Raw genomic sequence first — 19,020 nt, 5'->3', positions numbered from 1 at the left:
GATTTTCTCAAATGGATATTCAAAAAATCCTCATATTTGGCAAAACTTGATTAAATCAATGTTGCTTTGTAAGTGGAATTGCATAACCACTTATGCAATTCAAGGTCACGCCAGAGCCTATCCAAGAAAGCACTGGGCACAAGGATACTCCCTGGACATGATGCCAGTATATCATAAAGGACACACAGACACACACTTGCACACCATTTTCTGGGAAAATGTAAGGGCCATTTTTCCCAGAAGTCAATCAGCTTAACCAGTAAATCTTTGAACTGTGGGACGAAACTGGAGCAGTCTTTCTGACAAAAACACAAACTCGATGAAAACATGCAAACTCCACACAGATAGCACATCAGGGATTGAACCCAGGGCCCCAGCGCTGAGATGCAATGCTGACCCCTGCACCACCATGCCACCCCCTCTCACAGGATGATGTCTTCTCACATTAGGTGCAGGAGGCTGAGATTATGTACAGAAGCTGTGTGAATGATGCAACCCAGCGCCAGCTGGAACTGGATAAGACCAAGGAGAGGATCATTGTGCATACCCGCAAGCTCATCTGCCAGGGGGACTCTGTGCTGAAAGAGGTGAGTGTCTGGACATGAACGCTGACCGCCTACTGGGAAGCTGTCCAGTCCCGCTGTTGAAGCTAGTACCCTTTTAGTGAAGTACAGTGGCTCCAGCAAAGGAATAGTCAAACTTGGTAATTCCAAGCCAGACTGTGAACCTTCTAATTAAAGAATGACTGAATTTATCCTAAATTGCTTAACTGACTTGGCTACTGAAGACCACTTTGATCATTAAGCATGAGCTGGCGCAATGACCTTGCTGTGGGCTGGAATGGAGGTGCCAAGCTTGATGACCGCACTACCACTCTTTTTCCAGCCCATACAGTTGCACAGCAATGCTCAATACATTACACTACTGTACCATTCATTCATGCAACAGCTAGATGGGATCCTGGGGTTAATTACTACAAATACTACTACTACAAACAAAATGGGCCAGATGGACCAAATTCCACTTCTCACTGGTAAATGTTATTATGAGAAATACACGGTCTTCACATTGTGGATTATACTGTGCTGTTCTCAAGCTTTGTTGGTCCATCCTCATACCCTTGACCATTATATAAAGTTGCTTGTCCTCTGTCAGGACTCTGTAGCCCTGGACCTGGAGAGTGTTTGAATTTTATTCAACCTGAGCTCTGCATGGCATAATGGGATCAATCTGTTGCTTAATTTGGAGAAGTTAAGCTTTGCAGACTCCTGCTCATCGACAATGTAAGACTTACACCTGCAGGACTGTGGTGTTGATTCAGGTTCAGTGAACAACAGCAGTGTTTTATACAGCCATGTTTTGTGTACAGTGCACTTCCAGTCATGCAAGTCATAGTCGACAGCAGTGGTGTTCTTGCTGAGCTGATCTAGTGCCCTCTGGTGTGAACTGCCAGTACTCCCCATGGATGTATTTGTACAGTATGTTACATTTCATAATTCCTTTCACTTATATAGCGCTTTTCTGGACACTCCACTCCAAGAGCTTTACAGGTAATGGGGACTCTCCTCTACCATCACCAGTGTGCAGCCATAGTGTGCCAGTATGCTCACCACACAACATCTACCAGTGGGGAGGAGAACAGAGTGATGAAGCCAATTCAGAGGGGATTATTAGGAGCCCATGATTAGTAAATGCCAATGGGAAATTTGTCCAGGAGGCTGGGGTAACACCCCTACTCTTTTGGAAATCACCCTGGGATTTTTAATGACCGCTGAGTGACCACAGAGTGGTCATTAACCTTGGTTTTACATCTCTTCCAAAGGACGGCACCTTCTTTTTTTTTACAGTCTAGTTTCCCCATCGCTATCCTGGGGCATAAGAAACCACACAGACTGCAGGGTGAGTGTCCCCTGGTGGCCCCTCTAATCTCTTCCAGCAGCAACCTTAGATTTTTCCCAGGAGTTCTCCTATCCAGGTACTGACCAGGCTCACACATGCTTAGCTTCAGCGGGCTGTCAGTTGTGAGTTGCAGGGTGATTTGGCTGCTTGGTCTCTAGTGCACAGTTCTCACAATACAGTTTTTCAAGCTGGAAGAGTAACCTTGCAAGCGCCCTATTGGTTTCTTGGCACTAGATCAAAATCAGTTACTACATCTAGTTTCTCATATTTAGCTCATACTCTCTAGAGTTAATTCCTTTGCCTGTGTTGCACCCATTCACTTTCTTATAGGAGCCAAAGGGATGTAACGTGATGTAGGTTTTTAATGCTTTCAGACTTCCAGGCTTCAGTTAATGTTAAATGTAAATAGATCAAGTGGTTTAGTTTCAAGCAGCAGATTTTCTTTCAGTGCTTAACTTCAGCATAGGATTTGACGCATTAAACACAACGGGTCTTATATGCACTCAACCATGAAGATCTCCCCCCAGTCTAGCCTCAGTGGAACCCATCTATTATAGATTGCTCAGACAATGTCTTTGTTCCTCCCTCCCTTCATCTCTCTGAATCCAGAACACCATCAACATGTTCTACTATCAGAGGCAGATGACCGAACCTGTTCCCCTGGGCTACCACAACCTGGATCTGACCTGCCGTCCCTTTGAGCCCGGGGAGTCCTATGTGCGCTACATCTTCAGGAGACGCCGCAGGGAACAGGTTCAGAAGACCTTCACCTTCCAGGAGTTCAACGAGTCAAGCAAGAGGTGGGATGGAGGAGCACGGCCTCACTCCAGCACTGGCCATCGGCTAATTGTTGGCTCCTTAAGGGCCTTGTCTTGATAAAACAAAGCTGCTGTCATAACACCTGACTAAAATCACCATCTGTGTTTTCCAGACTATAATTCTCAGAAAATATTCCATTTATCCACAGAAATTGAATAACTTAGTATGCAAAGCAGCAGCAGGAAAGGAAACGCTCAAAGTGTGTGCAGGTATTGCAGCAAATTGCAGGACATACATGCATTTCTGTGATTCTTAAATTCAATCTCCATCTAGTTTCACAAGGCTTTAATGCAGTGGTTCTTTAGCTGTGGGACCTTGAGGTTGTGAGATGCCCTTTCTGGGGAAGCACGATGTGCCAAATTTGCTTTAGAATGTAATATTTGAAAACACCTCAATGATTACTTGAAATTACCTCAATACTTTTTTTAACATGTTGGATAACCAAAGAGGTGCAGGCTGCAGTCAAGAACTACTGCTTTTAATGCATTCTCTCAGGTCTCCCTCTAGTGGTCGCAAGAAGACCAATTCACCCTATCCAGTTCCTGAAGAGACCTGTGTCAAACGACCCTCCAGTGCCACTGAAAGCGGTAAGCCCTTACATTATTCTGAGTATCTAGAAGTTTGATCTCGTGAACTGTGCAGAACGTGATACAGATAATTGCAAAGATGTTGGTGATATGAGGGTATTTCATTCCATGTATGCTCTTCATTTACCTAAATCATCCCAGAAACCCTGCAGGCACACGTGCCCTACTAGGCCTTGCAGACCGCCAGTCTAAGGAGCTGACAATATTTTAGCCTGCTTGACTCTCCAAGATGGGAATTTTGAATACGTGGTAGTTTAACATGGTTTTTACAGTTTTGAAATGAATAACTACCTCGAGGCATTGAGATTTAATTGAGCAAATTAGATGTTTTCAGAAAATTGGAATGTTCAGTTATATTCCCCGTTTTGTTTATTTTGTATAGGTCAAAGGGTTTTGTTTATAACTGTGTACGCGGTTCACTGATGTACACAATAAAGAGAAGCTTTACTTTTATGATTCATACAGAATAAAATAGCAGAAGAACATTTAGGACTCTAAAAGAAGAAGCTTTCCAGCAAAGCAATTAGCAGAAGTCAAAGCTGGCTGAAACAAAAAACATTATGTTTAAAGGCTAAGCATGTAATTAATTTAGCTGTTTACTGAACAGCATACAGCCTACTGTATACAGTATATCGTTTTGGGAAGTGAAGTATTGTGGCTATAGCAAAGGGGTACTGCCACTCAGGACTGTGAACCTAATTGAAGAATGAGTAAATTTATCCGTAATTGCTTAATTGACTTGGCGACTTTGATCATTAAGCATGAGTTGGCGCAGTAACCTTGCTGTGGGCTGGATTGGAGGTGCCAAGCTTGATGACCGCACCACCACTTTTTCCAGCCCATACAGGTGCACAGAGACGCGCAATACAAGCAACTACCAGCCTGGTGCATGCGGTTCATTCAAACCGAACCAAGTGGGCTCCCGTATTAGTTCGGGGTGCCTGACTGTTGGGGTTTTTACTGGGCTCCTCATTTTCCTCCTGCAAAAAACGTGTAAAATGTCAAATTGCTTTTTATTGTCCCTTTCAGAGGAGCAGGGGCCTGATGTCTCATCAGATGGTCCTAATACAGCCAGTGCTGGTCAAGAATCCTGAAGGGAACTAACCAAATGAACATAAAGGGCCCAATGGCCCTCTGTGTATTCGAACCCTTGTTCGTGCCCTTCTGAATCTTTCAGGCCCGTTTGCGTCAAATTGGTTGGCTTGATTTCCTACAACTGCAGAGCTGATTAACCAGTTCCTTTAAGCTTTCACAGTGATAGGACCTGAGGTTCCGATCACATGTTTATGCACAGGCATGGTTGCGAAGTGTTAAAACAAGAACAGCATTTCAACAAGGGCTGAAGTTGAGATCTGTGGTTTTCGGCTTTCAGTGAGCAGAACGTTCTCTACTTTGGTGTACTGTGGTACATTTAAACCTTTAAATGCTGGTGTTTTTATTTTCTTTCTTGCCTCTCTGAAGGAGACTTGTTTTATGCTTTTCAGCTGCACGTAATTCTGGATGTACAAAGACTGGGATTAGTGACACTGAGAGCACTGGAGGAAGCCTGGAGTCCCCACAGTCAAGCCCAGGTGAGGTTCTAATGTGCAGATACATGGTGCTTTCAAACAGCTGTATCATGTGGATTGTGCACTCCAGAGCTATTATGATACACATCCAGGTGGAACCACATGATACATTACCATGGTTTCCAAGGGTTTAAATTGTACAGAATACTATCAAGAGTGCACAGGGTCCTATTTGTGTATGTGCAAATTGTCCATATTGCAGAGCCTTGATTATATTATTTGAATAGACCAGCTAACTTTTAAAGTTCTTGAAGTGGGGGAGGGGGGGGGGCACTGTTCTTGGTCTAAACAGCTCCTGGATGGAAAATCCTTAAACTGAGCTTCAATAGCATGATTAATGAGTTCTGTGTATCATTCAGCTCATCAAATGCTGCAATGTGACCATGATGTTCATCTTCTTGTACTAAATGCTGTTGTGTTGGCCATCCTTTAAGTTAGTCAAACTCAAATTTAAATCCGCATTAGGGCTATTCCTGCAGAAGTACTGCTGAATACAGTGTGAAACACACATTGTTCCTAAATCTAGAGTTCCTTTTTCAGTCTTCTTACCCTTTTTCAGTCAACATTTTCTATTGTTTTTATTTAAAGTACCAAATTATTCCATTATTTGATCTGTTAAACATTTTGCATGGGCTGTATTTATCTGTAGCTGTTTTGCTGTTGAAGGTATGAGGTGTTACTGTGTTTTTAACAGCTGTGCTCAACCAGCATGCCATGTCCCATTTCAGCAGCAGCTGGGGAAAATTCAACTTTTGGCAATAGGAACTGAGAGAAGATTGAATGTGGCCTTATTCACATCTCCCTCCAAGTAATAAATCTCTTTAACAGCTCACCCAAACCGGAAACTTCTAAAAGCGCCTTCTACTGGTACAGTGTCCTCCGAGGACCTGGAGGATAAGGAGGCGGGACAACTCTATGAAGGCAAGTGTCACTCCTGCACAAACGCATACGGTTTGCCCTGTTGCTCGTATTTTAAAGTAGAAACTTCAGCCAAATAGATTGGTGAGTCAGTAACAAATAACCCGGAGATCAGTTTTTTGCAATTTCCCTCACGGGATCAATAAAGTATCCATCTAATTCTGTCCATTATCCAAGAAGATAAACCCTTTACATAAGATTACATGCAGCAGGTTGGCGCAATAGTTTACATTGCTGCCTCACAGTGCTGGGGCCCCGAGATCAATTCCAGACCTGGGGGGTGCTATCTGCACAGAGTCTGTATGTTCTCCCCATGTTCACTAGGGTTTCCTCCCACAATCCAAAGATATACTGGTATGTTAATTGGCTCTGGGTGATTGTGTGTGTGTTCTTTGTGTCTGTGTGCCCTGTGACGGACTGGCATCCCATCCAGGGTGTATCTGCAATTCCAAGACAAGGGTTTCTCGCATAACATCATCACAGGGCACTTTGCCTTATCAATCCCTTTGGATAGGAGTTTAAAGATCACATAAATCCCTAATCCCCAAATCTGTCTGACTAATTTAAATCCTTCAGTCTATCGGTTAACGGCACAGGTGGTACTCACTAATTTTCACTAGCTTATGACTGAGATGTGCCAAAAGTAATCCTTTTAACGGAAAAGCAATAATAAGTATTGCAATAATTACACCTACAACTTTATGAAAATTATGATAAACAATGAGTGTGTGTTCTGTGATGGACTGGAATCCTGTCCAGGGTGTACCCTGACAGGACAGGATCTGGCTCCCCCACGACCCTGAATTGAAAGAAGCAGTTAGAAATTGGGTGGATAAAAGAAGGCACTAGAATTCCGGGTATAAGAGGAAGGTGATGACGGGCGCGTCCGTCTCGTTCTCTCAGATGCCAGCGAGTTGTCGTCCGAGAACACGGGGACACTGGGGAGCATCTGCAAGATCCGCACTCAGTCCCGAGCCGCACAGACTCACCGGCTTCGCAAGATGAAGGGAAAGATGGCGAAGTGCCGGCAGTGCGACAACTTCATCCTGGTCAACGGGATTGAGTGTGAGGAGGTAAAGGGAAAACCAGAACTGGCAGCGCCAAAGATGAGCGAGCCAGCTCTTCGCTGACAGTGACGTCTTTATACGCAAGATCTTTGAGCAGCCCAGATAAAATAATAAAAATCCCAAAGGAGGCTGTGGCTTTTCAGGCGCAATATATAAGACTTGAATTTTTGAGAGCAACCGTTGGTCAGATTTCCTTTTTTAAAACCAGCTTTGTACATTTTTGCCTTTGTGTTTTTGTTTTGCTTAAATAAAATGTTGGAAATTGCATATGGAGTACAGCTCATTCGTCTCATCTGATCTTTCCAGATGCGTTGACGTTAATACCACTTTCTTTTAAGGTGCATGCAATTTAAGCCTTTTCTTGGTATCCCGAGAGATTTTTGATATAACACCTTTTTTCTTGGTCATGCACTCTAGCACAATTGGCTTTCCAGAATGACTCGAGCATTCGGGAAAGTATTGCTGTAAAACACTGACATTTTCCGATATGTTTTGGGGCTCTGACGTGTTACATCACGAAGCTCGTTAGTGTTAAACACGGTGGCAGGGCAATGCTTGATAAGAATGAGAGTGAGCTTCATGGTAACTATCTTGTTGTCCTGCAGTGCAGTCTGGTCCTCCACAGGAAGTGCCTGGACTCGTGCCAGCAGGAGTGTGACCAGAGGCGGGGTTTTGTGTTTGGTTTGGACTTCTCCCTGGTACCCAGGGACTTCCCAGAGGAGGTGCCCTTTGTGGTGCGTCGCTGCACAACTGAGATTGAGAGCCGGGCACTGGCCGTACAGGTAGGCCTTACGGGTCTCTGCAGATGAATGGCCTCCTTTTTGCCAATAATAACAATTACTTGCACTAACAGCACTTTTCTGGACACTCTACTTAGAACGTTTTACAGGTAATGGGGACACCCCCACCAGCAATGTGTAGGCACACCTGGATGGTGCGACAGCAGCCATAGTGCACCAGTATGGTCACCACACATAAGCTATCAGTGGGGAGCAGAACAGAGTGATGAAGCCAGTTCACAGATGGGGATTATTAGGAGGCCATGACTGGTAAAGGCCAGGGGGATATCTGGCCAGGATGCCAGGGTAACACCCCTACTCGTTTTAGAAACACCCTGGGATTTTTAATCACCTCAGAGAGTCTGAACCACCTTTTTACAGCAAAGTGTCCCTGTCACTCTACTGGGGCAAGACTCACACAGACTGCGGGGTGAGCGCCCCCTACTGGCTCCTCTGATACTTCTTCCAGCTACAATCGTAGCTTTCCCAGGAAGTCTCCCATCCAGGTACTGACCAGGCTCATACCTGCAGAGCTTCAGTGGGTTGCCAGTTTTGAGTTGCAGGTTTTATATGGCTGCTGGCATAATACAATACAATATGATCAGATAACACAGCTGTCGGATGTTTAACTGACACGGGCGTTTGCATCTCTTTCAGGGCGTCTATCGCGTCAGTGGCTCCAAGCCACGCATTCAGAAACTGTGCCAGGCCTTCGAGATACAGCGGGATCAGGTGGACCTGTCAGAGCACTCGCCCCATGACATCACTTCCGTGCTCAAGCACTTCTTCAAAGAGGTGGGGGCTGCTGATTTCAGTAACTCCAGTTCAGGTTTGACTGACGTATTAGTTGCATGGCAGTACCAAGGTTACCTTCCCCTGCTACATGAGATACTGGTGGCAAATGGTCTGTTGAATGAGTTGTTTAAGATGGGTGGGTTTTTTTTACATTTCATTGAGCATTTCCATCCCATTTTTAGATTACCGTTCTAATTATTGAAATTGTGGCTTTGACAGCTTGCTCCAGTTAAAATTACACATGTAATGGGAGTGCCCAAGTGTCTGAAACAGTGAAGGCGCTCATTCAAAGCGCAGAATGAGCTTTACAATCCAGACATGGCTAGTCTGATCCAGGTTGAGTTATATTGGGATTCCTGTAGTGGTGCTGTGCAACTCATAATGTCAGCAGGGTTGGCCTGGGATTAGTCATCCAAGCCTCTCTTGGCCTTCTGATAGACAAAACTGGTGACCTAATGGTTTGCAGTGACATCAGTGAGAGATGCGCCATTCTCCCAATCAGCCCTGACTCTCCTGTTGAGCACTGTGGAGCTTGCATCACCTGCCAGTAGTTGCAGGTGGACATTTAAAAAAAGGCACGACTGTACAGTAGGTCTTGTTCTCCCCAGAGGGGAATGGGAATTGCTGGAGCGCTTGAGTTTCAAAAAGTAAAAGAAGTGTTTCTCTATGGAGATGTATATGTATCGTTACAGATTATAAATTTCTTCTATTTGCAAAACTGGTCAAAATGTGTCCTGCTTCCAAAATGCAGTGCGTTCTTTACAGGATGCATCAGAATGGTTGTGGACGTACCATAACGGACGAATACATGGAATTGATTTTGGTTTTTGATTTGTGGTGGTTTAGCTGCCTGAGCCTTTGGTTGTCTTTGACCTCTACGATGACTTCATAACTTTGGGAAAGAACATCCAGCGGATGAGCGAGAAAGAGACGACCGCAGAGACTGTTTCAATGGAGGGGGACCTGGTGCAGTGTTTGAAGGACCTTCTGAGCAAACTGCCAGTGTCACATTACAACACCCTGCACCACCTCATCACCCACCTCTTCAGGTACCACCCAGGCCTTGCTCTGCTGCTGCTATGGTGGATTAGCAATGACTACTGGATGTTTTCAAAACTTTGCAAATTTAAGACTTGCATCCTTCTCAGCTAGCCCTTTTAATTTGTGATAATGGTGTTATTTCCTAAGTTCATCTAACAAAATGCAAGAATTAAAATGTCAGCTCCAGTATGAGCTGACCCTATGATTCCTAGATGTCAGTGCTAGAAGGAGCTAATGTACTGTACATAGAGAACTGTGTTCGTACAGGAAATTCAAGTGTTAAACTTTGAGTTTATAGACTTAAGGGCAGGAGGAGGGCAGAGAACTCCTAAATCTAAGAAAAAAATGTGGTCTACCGCTGATGGATTCGTCTCTCTCCCCCCAGGGTTTCAGAGCAGTTTGAGGTCAACAAGATGTCCCCAGAAAACCTGGGCATCATTTTTGGGCCTACCCTCATGCGCCCCCTTGTGGCAGGGGATGTGTCCATGATCAATCTCTTGGAGACCAGCTACCAGGCCGTATTAGTGGAGTTCTTCATTACCCACTATGAGCACATCTTTGGGACGGAGAACTTGCCGCGCTCTTCACCTGTCTTATCAACGGAGCCAGGAAGTCCCAGGACACAGCAGCCACCTGAACAGGCTTCTCCAGTCAGCCAGGAGCGCCCAAGGTCTTTAGAGGTATTATGGAACGCTGGACAAGCACGAGCCAGAACCTAGGAAATCGAAAGACTTAAATCTAAGACATGCAAAGCTAATCCAAAATGATGGCAGACAAAGTATGATAGTGACCAAGATTACCCAATGGCAGGGCACCAAGTACCGCTGGGTGTAGGGTTGGTCAGTCTTTCCAGACAACATCAGGTCCGATCTAGACCATATCATTAGTCATTTAAGAAATATGCAACACGGTAAAATTCATTTGAGCAGCACGGTAGCGCAGAGGTTAGCATTGCTGCCTAACAGTGCTGGGGCTCTATGTTCAGTTTTGGATCTGGGGTGCCATCTGCTTAGAGTTTGCTTTCTCCATGTTCGCTTGGGTTTCCTCCAGGTCTTCTGGTTCCCTCAACACAGTTCAAAGACTTACTGCTAGGTTAATGGGCTTCTGGGAAAATTGGCCCCAGTGTGAGTGTGTGCCCTCTGAAGGTCTGGCATCCCATCCGGGTGTATCCTGCTTTATGGGTTAGGATCTGGCTGCCCTGCCCTGTGACCTTGAATTGGAAGAAACATTCAGAAAATGGATGAATGGATAGAATCCCATTGGCCCAATGCAATTGAGTGGGCCTGATGTGATCCATGGAGCTCATACCTTACCACACAACTGTGGCTGTGAAATTTCTGTGATAGATTGTTTCAACTTTTATTTTGAACTTTTAAATTTTATTATGTGGCATTTTCCACACTTGGCATGGCTAAAGGTTTTGTCTTTGATGTTAGGTCTTCCCAAGAGCATATCTGTCAAGCAGGTTTTAGGAGGGTAGATGCATTCTCTTTATATCTGGCAGAAGGCAATATCCAGACTGGTTCAATGACTGCTGCCAGAAAAAAAAAGTTTTCTTTCTTTCACCACTGTCCAATAACTCAATGGTACATTGTGATTTACTAATTTGTAGGTAGTAAGAAAACAAAATGATAAACTGACACCATACATATCACTGTCTAGTTGTGCGTTTTGGCCAATTCTAAATGAGACGGAGATGAACAGTGTCTGGGCTTCAACAGGTTGATTTTCTTTTATCATAATTTAAAGTTGAAAGGTTATCATCTCCTTTATTATAACCTCTTGACCCATGTCTGTTGTTGAACATTGAGTATTAAATTGTGTGTGAAAATATAGTTGGGAGAGATCCATAGAAAAGACAAGGCTATGAAGCCACCCCTTTGTGACCGAATCAGTTTGGAGTTTTGTTAATGAACACACAAGGCAGTTCCACCGCCATTCTGCAGTTACAATTTATTTTCTTGCCAGAATAACAGTGCACAAGGCCTAACCTAAAACTAGGACTAATGCATTTGTGGCTTTCAGATTAACATGCCGAGTCTTGCTTTTTGTGCTGAAGTGTGCAGTCAATGCTCTGTGCTTGAGTCCTAATGTTGTGTCCTTTGATTTTATTTTCAGCTTTTCTTAAAAAGCTACATTTTGCTCTGGCTTTTCTCATTAACAAAGTTTGATAATGTGGGCAAAGTTAAATACATAAGGAAGAGGAGAATGTTAGACACTCTTAAGAACGTGGCTTGATTAAACTACACTGCCTTGAGTTCTTGAGCAGCCAACCATTGAATTGATTGAATCCAGTTTAGTGTTAATTTGTCCTGAAATATTGCTTTCTACCATACAAATCCTGTTTGATTGATTTTACTTGTTCATTTTGCTTGACTAGCTCTTTACTGTGTATAGTTGTTTCTGGTTAGGTGTGCACTTTAATGTGTTGGACGTTTGGATATGCTGGTGGACGTGGTTTTTACCGATTAAGTATTAAAGTTCTTAAAGGGGAACTGCAGTCCCAATTTCTCAGTTATTAAATCGCAGTAAAAAAGAAAAATCATTGATGTTATAGAAACATTTTATTAATTTAGAATTAAGCACAAAATCATTAACTTTGTACAGTTAAGTTGCCATGTCACAAACTCGCATTTGAGTTCCCACAAACTGCAACATGATGCGGCCCTTCCTGCTCACTAGTCACCGTAATGATTAATGTAATGTGATGTACAAGCAAAGAAGTACAGGTTGTGCAGCAGGCATTTCAGAAATGTTCCAATGTTAACTCTGCATGCAGTTCACAAGTAAATTGTTTTTATGCCAAGTATTTGTTGGCAAACCCTTATAGAAATCAAGAGAAGTATTTCTACTTGAATTAAAAGAGATGTATTTACAAGCCTGCTTGTTTACAGTGCAATTGGGCTGCTTCACCTAAACAGACGTTCTGTTGCCTCATTCTAAATCGCAGAATATGGCTCTGCACATGCCTGGAAATTTAGTCTATTTTGTGATGTAAATTGGAGGTTTAACATGTTACTGTGTACATTTTACTTTAATTTTGGTTTGAAATGCACTCACCAATGCCGATTCTTTCTAACCCCGAAATATAAAAACAGCATTGCAGTTCCCCTTTAAGGGTTTTTACATGAGCTACATTTTACGCTAATTGGATGCAATGTGTTGCGATCCTTGTGGTCTTATTGTTGGTTAGCTGGGAGACTCAAGTCACCTTCGTGCACCTGTGATAGAGGCAGAGAATGTGAGACAGTAAGGTAAGAGGAGAATGTAAGCTCATTCTAGGAATGAACTTTAATGAACTGCTTGCAGCGCTCAATGCTTTGAGCATGTGAACATTTAACAGCTAAATAGACTCATACCCCAGTTGTCTTCCAGCATGTTGTGGAGTGCATAGAGTCAAGGCAAGGCTTTGGACTAACTGCTTTGGGGGTTTTGATCCGTTTGGACTCCCATAATAGGCACAGCTGCTTCCAGAGTGGTTGTAAAATGCCGTTCACCCACTATGGAACTTGCATGTGTCAATTGCTTGCATACTAAGAGCTCTGAGTTACAAGATTAACCTGTCTAGGGAATGGCCCTGTGTGTACTCAGAGCCAATGAGCAACTGGAATCAAATCTCTGCAGACCAGGGAGGCAGCTATGCTATCACTACCACCCTTCCCTAACATTTTAAATTTTTTTATACAAGATATCCAGGAGCTCTCTCACTGACACAAGCCACAAGGACCACAAAATAGAAGGGATCATTGTCAGTTGATGCTTGCAGGAGTAATAATTATATGTCAAGCATCGGCCAGACTGTACCGCACACAGAAGGGACAAAGGCAGTGGTCGGTGACATTCTGAGAGAGTCAGGGAGAGAAATCAACCTAGAGTTGGCTCTTTACTGTTGCATAGCGTACGTGACACTGGCACCCCTCTGTGCCTCTCTCTTGGTCTCTAACAGAACCTTGCAATGAAGAGAGACTCGAGCGAGGGCTATATATCGGACAAGTCTTCGTCCAATGAGGCGGTGGATCAGCTCAGCCCAGAGGCCAATGGCAGAGCAGGTAGGCGGGCCAGTGAGGGAGAAGGGACAGTGTATCTGCCAGTGAGAGCTTACTGAACAGGCATGCAGCGACTGCTTTCGTTTGCCATTAGAGCTGAACATGGGGCCACTTAAAGGCAGTTGCTGCCCCAAACTGAACACCTGATCATAAATTACTGGCACCGAGTTGAGTCTATATGCCAATGCCGAATTCCATCTGAAGTTCCGAGTTAATGGAGTATCCCCTTGCTAATGAGTGTTGTCTGTTTAGGGTTCCAGATCGAGCTGGTTTTAAAAAAGTAGTTTTCATAGGAAATTACTTGTCTTTTCCACACAGTTTCAGGACCTCTAATGCATCTCTTACAGTTGTTAAAGGCCAAGAGCCCTTTGCTGCACCTGCTTTTTTTGGATTTGATCAATTTGCAATGCCTGCTGTTTCTGCCACATGCCAGTTTCAGCTGTGCTCGGCTATGTGGTTCATTATTTGTACACTATGCTTGTATATACGTTGGCGCTACGTTGTGTTATGAGCACAACCATCTAGGAATTGAGCTGAGCTAGACGTCACTGATGTTAAGATGTTGAAAGCGGAGGACATTGTGAGCGTGTTCTCTACAGCTCCTTTTCCCTTTCTGGCACGTGTGTTTGTTTTGTCTTGCTCCTTGGCCTGTGTCTGTAAATCTCCGTTGTGTCTCTGAGTTGATCTCCTCATCTGTTCTTCTCCTTAATTCTCCAGGTCCTTTCTTCTCACTCCTTCTCCGTCCTTCTTTTCTCTCTCTCTCTCCCGCAGCTGTGGACTCACCTGTAAGCGAGGCCGGCGTTCCAGAGGAACAGGCCGAGGAATCGGAGATGGTCACAGGAGCTCAGTCAAGAGGTCACTTCAGTCGGCTGCCCATCAAACACTCTCGGCAGGCCACTCCCATCACAAAGACCCGGACTGGAGCCCTCCGGGACGGGGGGAACCCAGAGGGTGAGGGGTGTTCCCCTCCTCGGCGAACCGGGCCCGGCAGCGCCAACAGCAGCCGCAGCTCTTCACCGGAGGCCGGCGTGCTGCGGCAAACCCGGCGCAGGCTAGAGATCACCCCTGAAACCGCCCGGCTGCTCCTGAAAGCTGGACACCACCCAGAGGTGGAGCTCCTCCCCGTCTGCTCGGGCCTGCATGACCCGCCTGTCCCTGAGCGCACCCCGGAGGCGGATTCAGGTACCAGCTCCACCAGGCAGCTCTCCCAGGCCAGCTCGGGCCTCGGACCCGAGGCCAGGCCTGCTGAAGGCCCCGCGGGCAGCCTGGCCAACCTCAACACCAACCAGTCCAATAACAACACTGGCAGCAGGGCCAGGCCTGCCAGCAGGGACAAGTTATCTTTTAAGAGACATCCGGGGGAAGAGCACACAGCCCAGAAGGTTCTCTCTGGACTGAAGCTGCGTCGGAGCGACTCAGTAAAGGGCAGCCAGGTCCGCTTTGTGTGATCTGGTGGTACTTAACCTCCTCCCCCACACCCTGGACTCAGTTCAAATTATGTGAAGGGTCGTCCTAGACAGACAGGTCTCATGCAGACCAGGCACTAGAGGCAGGCAACGTGTGTTGTGATGAGAACACTTGAAAAATGTGGCCACCTCATTGCACCCCACCGAAGATAACCTGGAACACCTCCATTTCCTTCCGTTCCTAGCTGGAAGAAACCAATTATTTGCTCCCTTTTCCTAAGGCGGGAATGAACTCCACGTTTTCAAGCGCTGGCAATCTCTGGCTTCTTATAAGGCATGCAGGAAGCCAGCCAGCGGCGGGGAGGGAGACTGGTCACCTGGCCCGACCCGGAGAGCTGCGAGTCCTGTGTCCTTCGGCGATTTGAAACTGACGCGGCCGATTGGTGTTGGCAAGGAATCCGTTTCCTTTCCCTGAAGGAACAAGTGTTTCTTCTGAGAGCTGAGGGCCAGCCGTCTGTTCTGGGCCGTCACTGCCGTTTTTGTTCAAGGAGGTGCTGGGACACATGCTTGTGGTCACATTTGGGATATGCTGCACTGTGTTTTGTGTATATATATTTTAAAAAGGTTTTTTAAAAGCAACTGCAATGTTATGTGCTGTTAAAGGTTAAAGGAAAAAGCACTTATTCCCTCTTATGATGCGAAATATTAAACTAGATTTTTCCAATACACATCTTGGGTATATGGATTGTTTCATGAGTTGTCTTTGGTTTTTTTTAGTTACAGCTTTAATCATTCTAATGCTGAACAGCCTGTGTGTCTATATATTTTTAACACAATCCTTTGTTTGTTGTTGCTCTTTAGATTGCAATTGTGGTGAGCTCTATTTATCGTGTCTTTTATTTACTTCAGGATGAACAGCGACGCATGAACAGAGACTACAGGACACGGGAAGCACATATTTACCACAAAGAATGGGAGTGTGGGAAGAGCCTGTTACTTTTTACTTGCACAGTCCTAAAAATGTAAAATGAGCTAAAATCTAGCTGATATCAAAACGGCATATAAAGGGAAGGCAAATATTTTTACACACGGTTGCGGCAGCGTGCACCGAGACTTGGTACCTCCCAGCGTGCCGAGCTCCTGATATGACTTCCTTTCAACTCCCTGCTCCTCTTCAAAAACAACCCATTACAGAAAGGACCGAAATACCTTGGGGGTTGGTAAATTCCAGAAAGTATATGTCCCAAGGTGTTGTAACAGGACATTATGCAACAATAGTTACAAATGATAGATCATTCAGACAATTTAGCCTGTTTGGTAGTTAGTAGCTTAATGATCTGAGGATCTAATCCAGCTGTTTCTAGATGGTAGACAGGGTATTGGTTTCTACAATGTGGCCGGGAAGCTTGTGCCACACTCCCACAGCCTTTTGTGTAAAAAAGTGCCTCCTAGCCTGACTGTAGTTTCTTGAAAAGTAAAGTTGACATGCTTACATTTTGTGTTCACTCAAAAAACATTTGATTCAAAGCTGGGTTCTGAAAAACTGTACAGCACAGTACAGTGTTTAATAACATGGTCTGGTTTGTAGATTTCAGTGGGCAATTCCATCTCCAAATATTTTGAAAAGAGATAAAATTAACAGTCATTTTCAGCTGGTATACACCTGCAGTCGTATCTGTTGTATAGGGGAATGTGGGTTTTGTTATTTACATACAGTACTGTATGTTAGAACAATTTGTGATTTAAACAAAATTGCACGGTTTTTTAAAGGCAATCTGAAATAGGGCACATTTATATATCGCGTCGTTACTGCAGATAACCGCTAGATGGCAGTGGCTTCGGCACCTACTGAAAAGAAATCCCTCACGAATGAAAGAGCGCAAGAGTGGTATGCCGTACCCTGTATAGGCCACTTTGAATTTAAAATTAGTATTCAAGTATTAAGTTTCATTTCCCGGTAGTTCCTGAAAACCTTTTGATAAAGTCATTTTGAGTTTAATTCCTGCCAATCTTTTACTACGTAACAAAAAAGAACCATTTATGGACATTTAGACAATTATGCTTGAAGTGAAACAATTAGCACTTACTAGTACACCAAAGAATTTATACCTTAGCGTGAAAAGATGCTTCTGGCACTAGACGTGACGAAACAGCATTAGGGATGCTATTCAAGTTCCAAGTGCAGCTTAACGAGAATACCTTTTCATTTCCCTTTCAAATAAAAGAGAAATCTCAAGCATGCTCTTGCATTTTATATCTTTAAAAGGTAAAAGGGCTCTTAAACTGAAGTATCAGCAGTGCTCAGAACTATTGCGGTGCAATGACGTCAGAGAGCAAGTCAAGTCCAAAAAAACAAAGGCCCAAGCCGCTAGGGTTCTTAATTCATTTTTAATTTTAACGTCTCCAGATGTGCTCCTGTTCATTTAGCCTTCTTGTGTTCCTGCTTACCTTCTCATGTTCCAAAATCAGACATGGCAGCAATAAACTGGAAACCTGCTACCTTGTATTCCGAGATTAAGTGCAGTAAGCATCTCCTTCAGATATTTCTCATTAGAGAAGCTCTAGTCTAGTGTCTCTCTCTCTCTTAGTAAATCAGAGCTCTCAAACTCAGGTGCTGGAGGGCCTTGTCTCTTTCTGGTTTTATGTTCCAGCACGAAATCTTAAAACAAACTACTGTGTGTGGAAGTGAATGTAAAACCTTTGACCAGTCCACTTTCCTCAGAGGTTTGGTGGGAGTGTGGAACACGTTACTGAAGCCAATACCTTCTAGACATTAATTTACTAATTGCCAAACTGGCTGAATGCCCTTCTCTCATTTGTAACCGTTGTTTTTCCTGAGGCTTTTCACAGTCGATTGTTGTTCTTTAACAGTACACTGATTTCTAAAACACATCACAACCTGGGTTGCAAGTATTGGACTTATGCAGCTAAATTAGAAGATCAACTCTGTAACTGAAAGCCTGAGTGGCACAAAGATCTAGAGTAAGGTCTTGCAGCTGGTAAGAGGTCCATAGTACTCCATCTTCTGTCCAATAGCATCACAAGACAGATGCTTACAATTTACCAAGTAAATAGCTACTAATTTTTTTGGGGGGTCGCTTTTGCCACTTTGATCCAAAGTAACATCTATTCATACTTATTTCTACATCAGGGTATGTTATACTAGATATAATTGCACGTTTGAGCAAGGTATGATGCCCAACAGCAGTCTTGCTGCTGGGACTGAAACCACTGTGCCACACTGCTGCCTTATCATTTTTATTAATGGAGAATCTCGATCTTGGTTAGTCCTAATAGCCATATTCCTGCAGGTTTTCATTTCAGCTCAACGATTAACGATATGACTGAACTAATTAGTGGCTTAATGAGAACAGTGTGGCGGACTTTCCCAACTTTTCGGGTGTTACTGATTTAAACGCGCATGGCACACAGGCAGGAATGCGGCCCTCCAGGCCTGGAGTTGGGAATTCCATCCTTGTAAAATGCATACTGGAATTCACATGGTATTCTTTTCAGATTTTTAATTTAAAATGGATTTTAAGGTTGCTACATCACTAGATTTCTTTACAAATCTGCTTATTAAAAAAAAAGTGATCCTGAACTTGTTTACGCAGCATACCCTTTCTCTGGCGTGATGTATGCGGAAAATAATGAATCTGAAGGGTTGGAATGAAAGGCTTAAGAGCTCCCGCTGCTTCCAAGGAATGAAATTGGGGGCGCAGCTTTCACTTATAGAGCTTTGCCAGGGCTCCCCGTTACCTCTGTACTGCTGACGGTGAATGATTGTGCAATACGCATACCTAGCCCATCACGCGTCCGCTTCCCATTGCACACTACACGCGCGGCCGTCGGCGGCGCGCACCGAGACTTGGTAGCTCCCAGGGTGCCGTGCTCCTGACATGACTTCCTTTCTGCTCCCTGCTCCTCTTCAAAAACAACCCATTACAGAAAGGACCGAAATACCTTGGGCGTTCGTTAACCGGAAACTGTACATAAAACTGACAGAAGTTGGGATTTGTAAACGAGGTGCGTAAAGAACACACATCGAAGCACGCCACGCAGGAAAAGTTTAATGGGGAGGCTATCACAAATCCT

At 44.3% G+C, this 19,020-nt stretch overlaps 1 protein-coding gene across 2 annotated transcripts in view; it reads left to right on the top strand.

Moving 5' to 3' along the window:
• Positions 1-15,653, top strand: part of gmip (GEM interacting protein) — a 54,759-nt gene extending 39,106 nt beyond the window's left edge. For both annotated transcript variants that reach the window (XM_088603676.1, XM_088603677.1), the window contains 12 exons: positions 450-587; positions 2,509-2,699; positions 3,214-3,305; positions 4,790-4,876; positions 5,702-5,794; positions 6,695-6,864; positions 7,464-7,640; positions 8,295-8,432; positions 9,279-9,481; positions 9,859-10,153; positions 13,420-13,522; positions 14,291-15,653. In XM_088603676.1, coding sequence (XP_088459802.1) covers positions 450-587; positions 2,509-2,699; positions 3,214-3,305; positions 4,790-4,876; positions 5,702-5,794; positions 6,695-6,864; positions 7,464-7,640; positions 8,295-8,432; positions 9,279-9,481; positions 9,859-10,153; positions 13,420-13,522; positions 14,291-14,967 — 2,364 coding nt within the window. In that variant the 3' untranslated portion in view covers positions 14,968-15,653. The remainder of the gene's footprint in view (positions 1-449; positions 588-2,508; positions 2,700-3,213; positions 3,306-4,789; positions 4,877-5,701; positions 5,795-6,694; positions 6,865-7,463; positions 7,641-8,294; positions 8,433-9,278; positions 9,482-9,858; positions 10,154-13,419; positions 13,523-14,290) is intronic.
• Positions 15,654-19,020: the final 3,367 nt, after the last annotated feature.

Source organism: Lepisosteus platostomus, chromosome 13 (assembly GCF_059453375.1).
Source record: "Lepisosteus platostomus isolate fLepPlt1 chromosome 13, fLepPlt1.hap1, whole genome shotgun sequence".
In the NCBI taxonomy this organism is placed as follows: Eukaryota; Metazoa; Chordata; class Actinopteri; order Semionotiformes; family Lepisosteidae; genus Lepisosteus; species Lepisosteus platostomus.
Note: the sequence above shows the minus strand (reverse complement) of the source record. Positions and strands in the feature narration are given on the sequence as shown.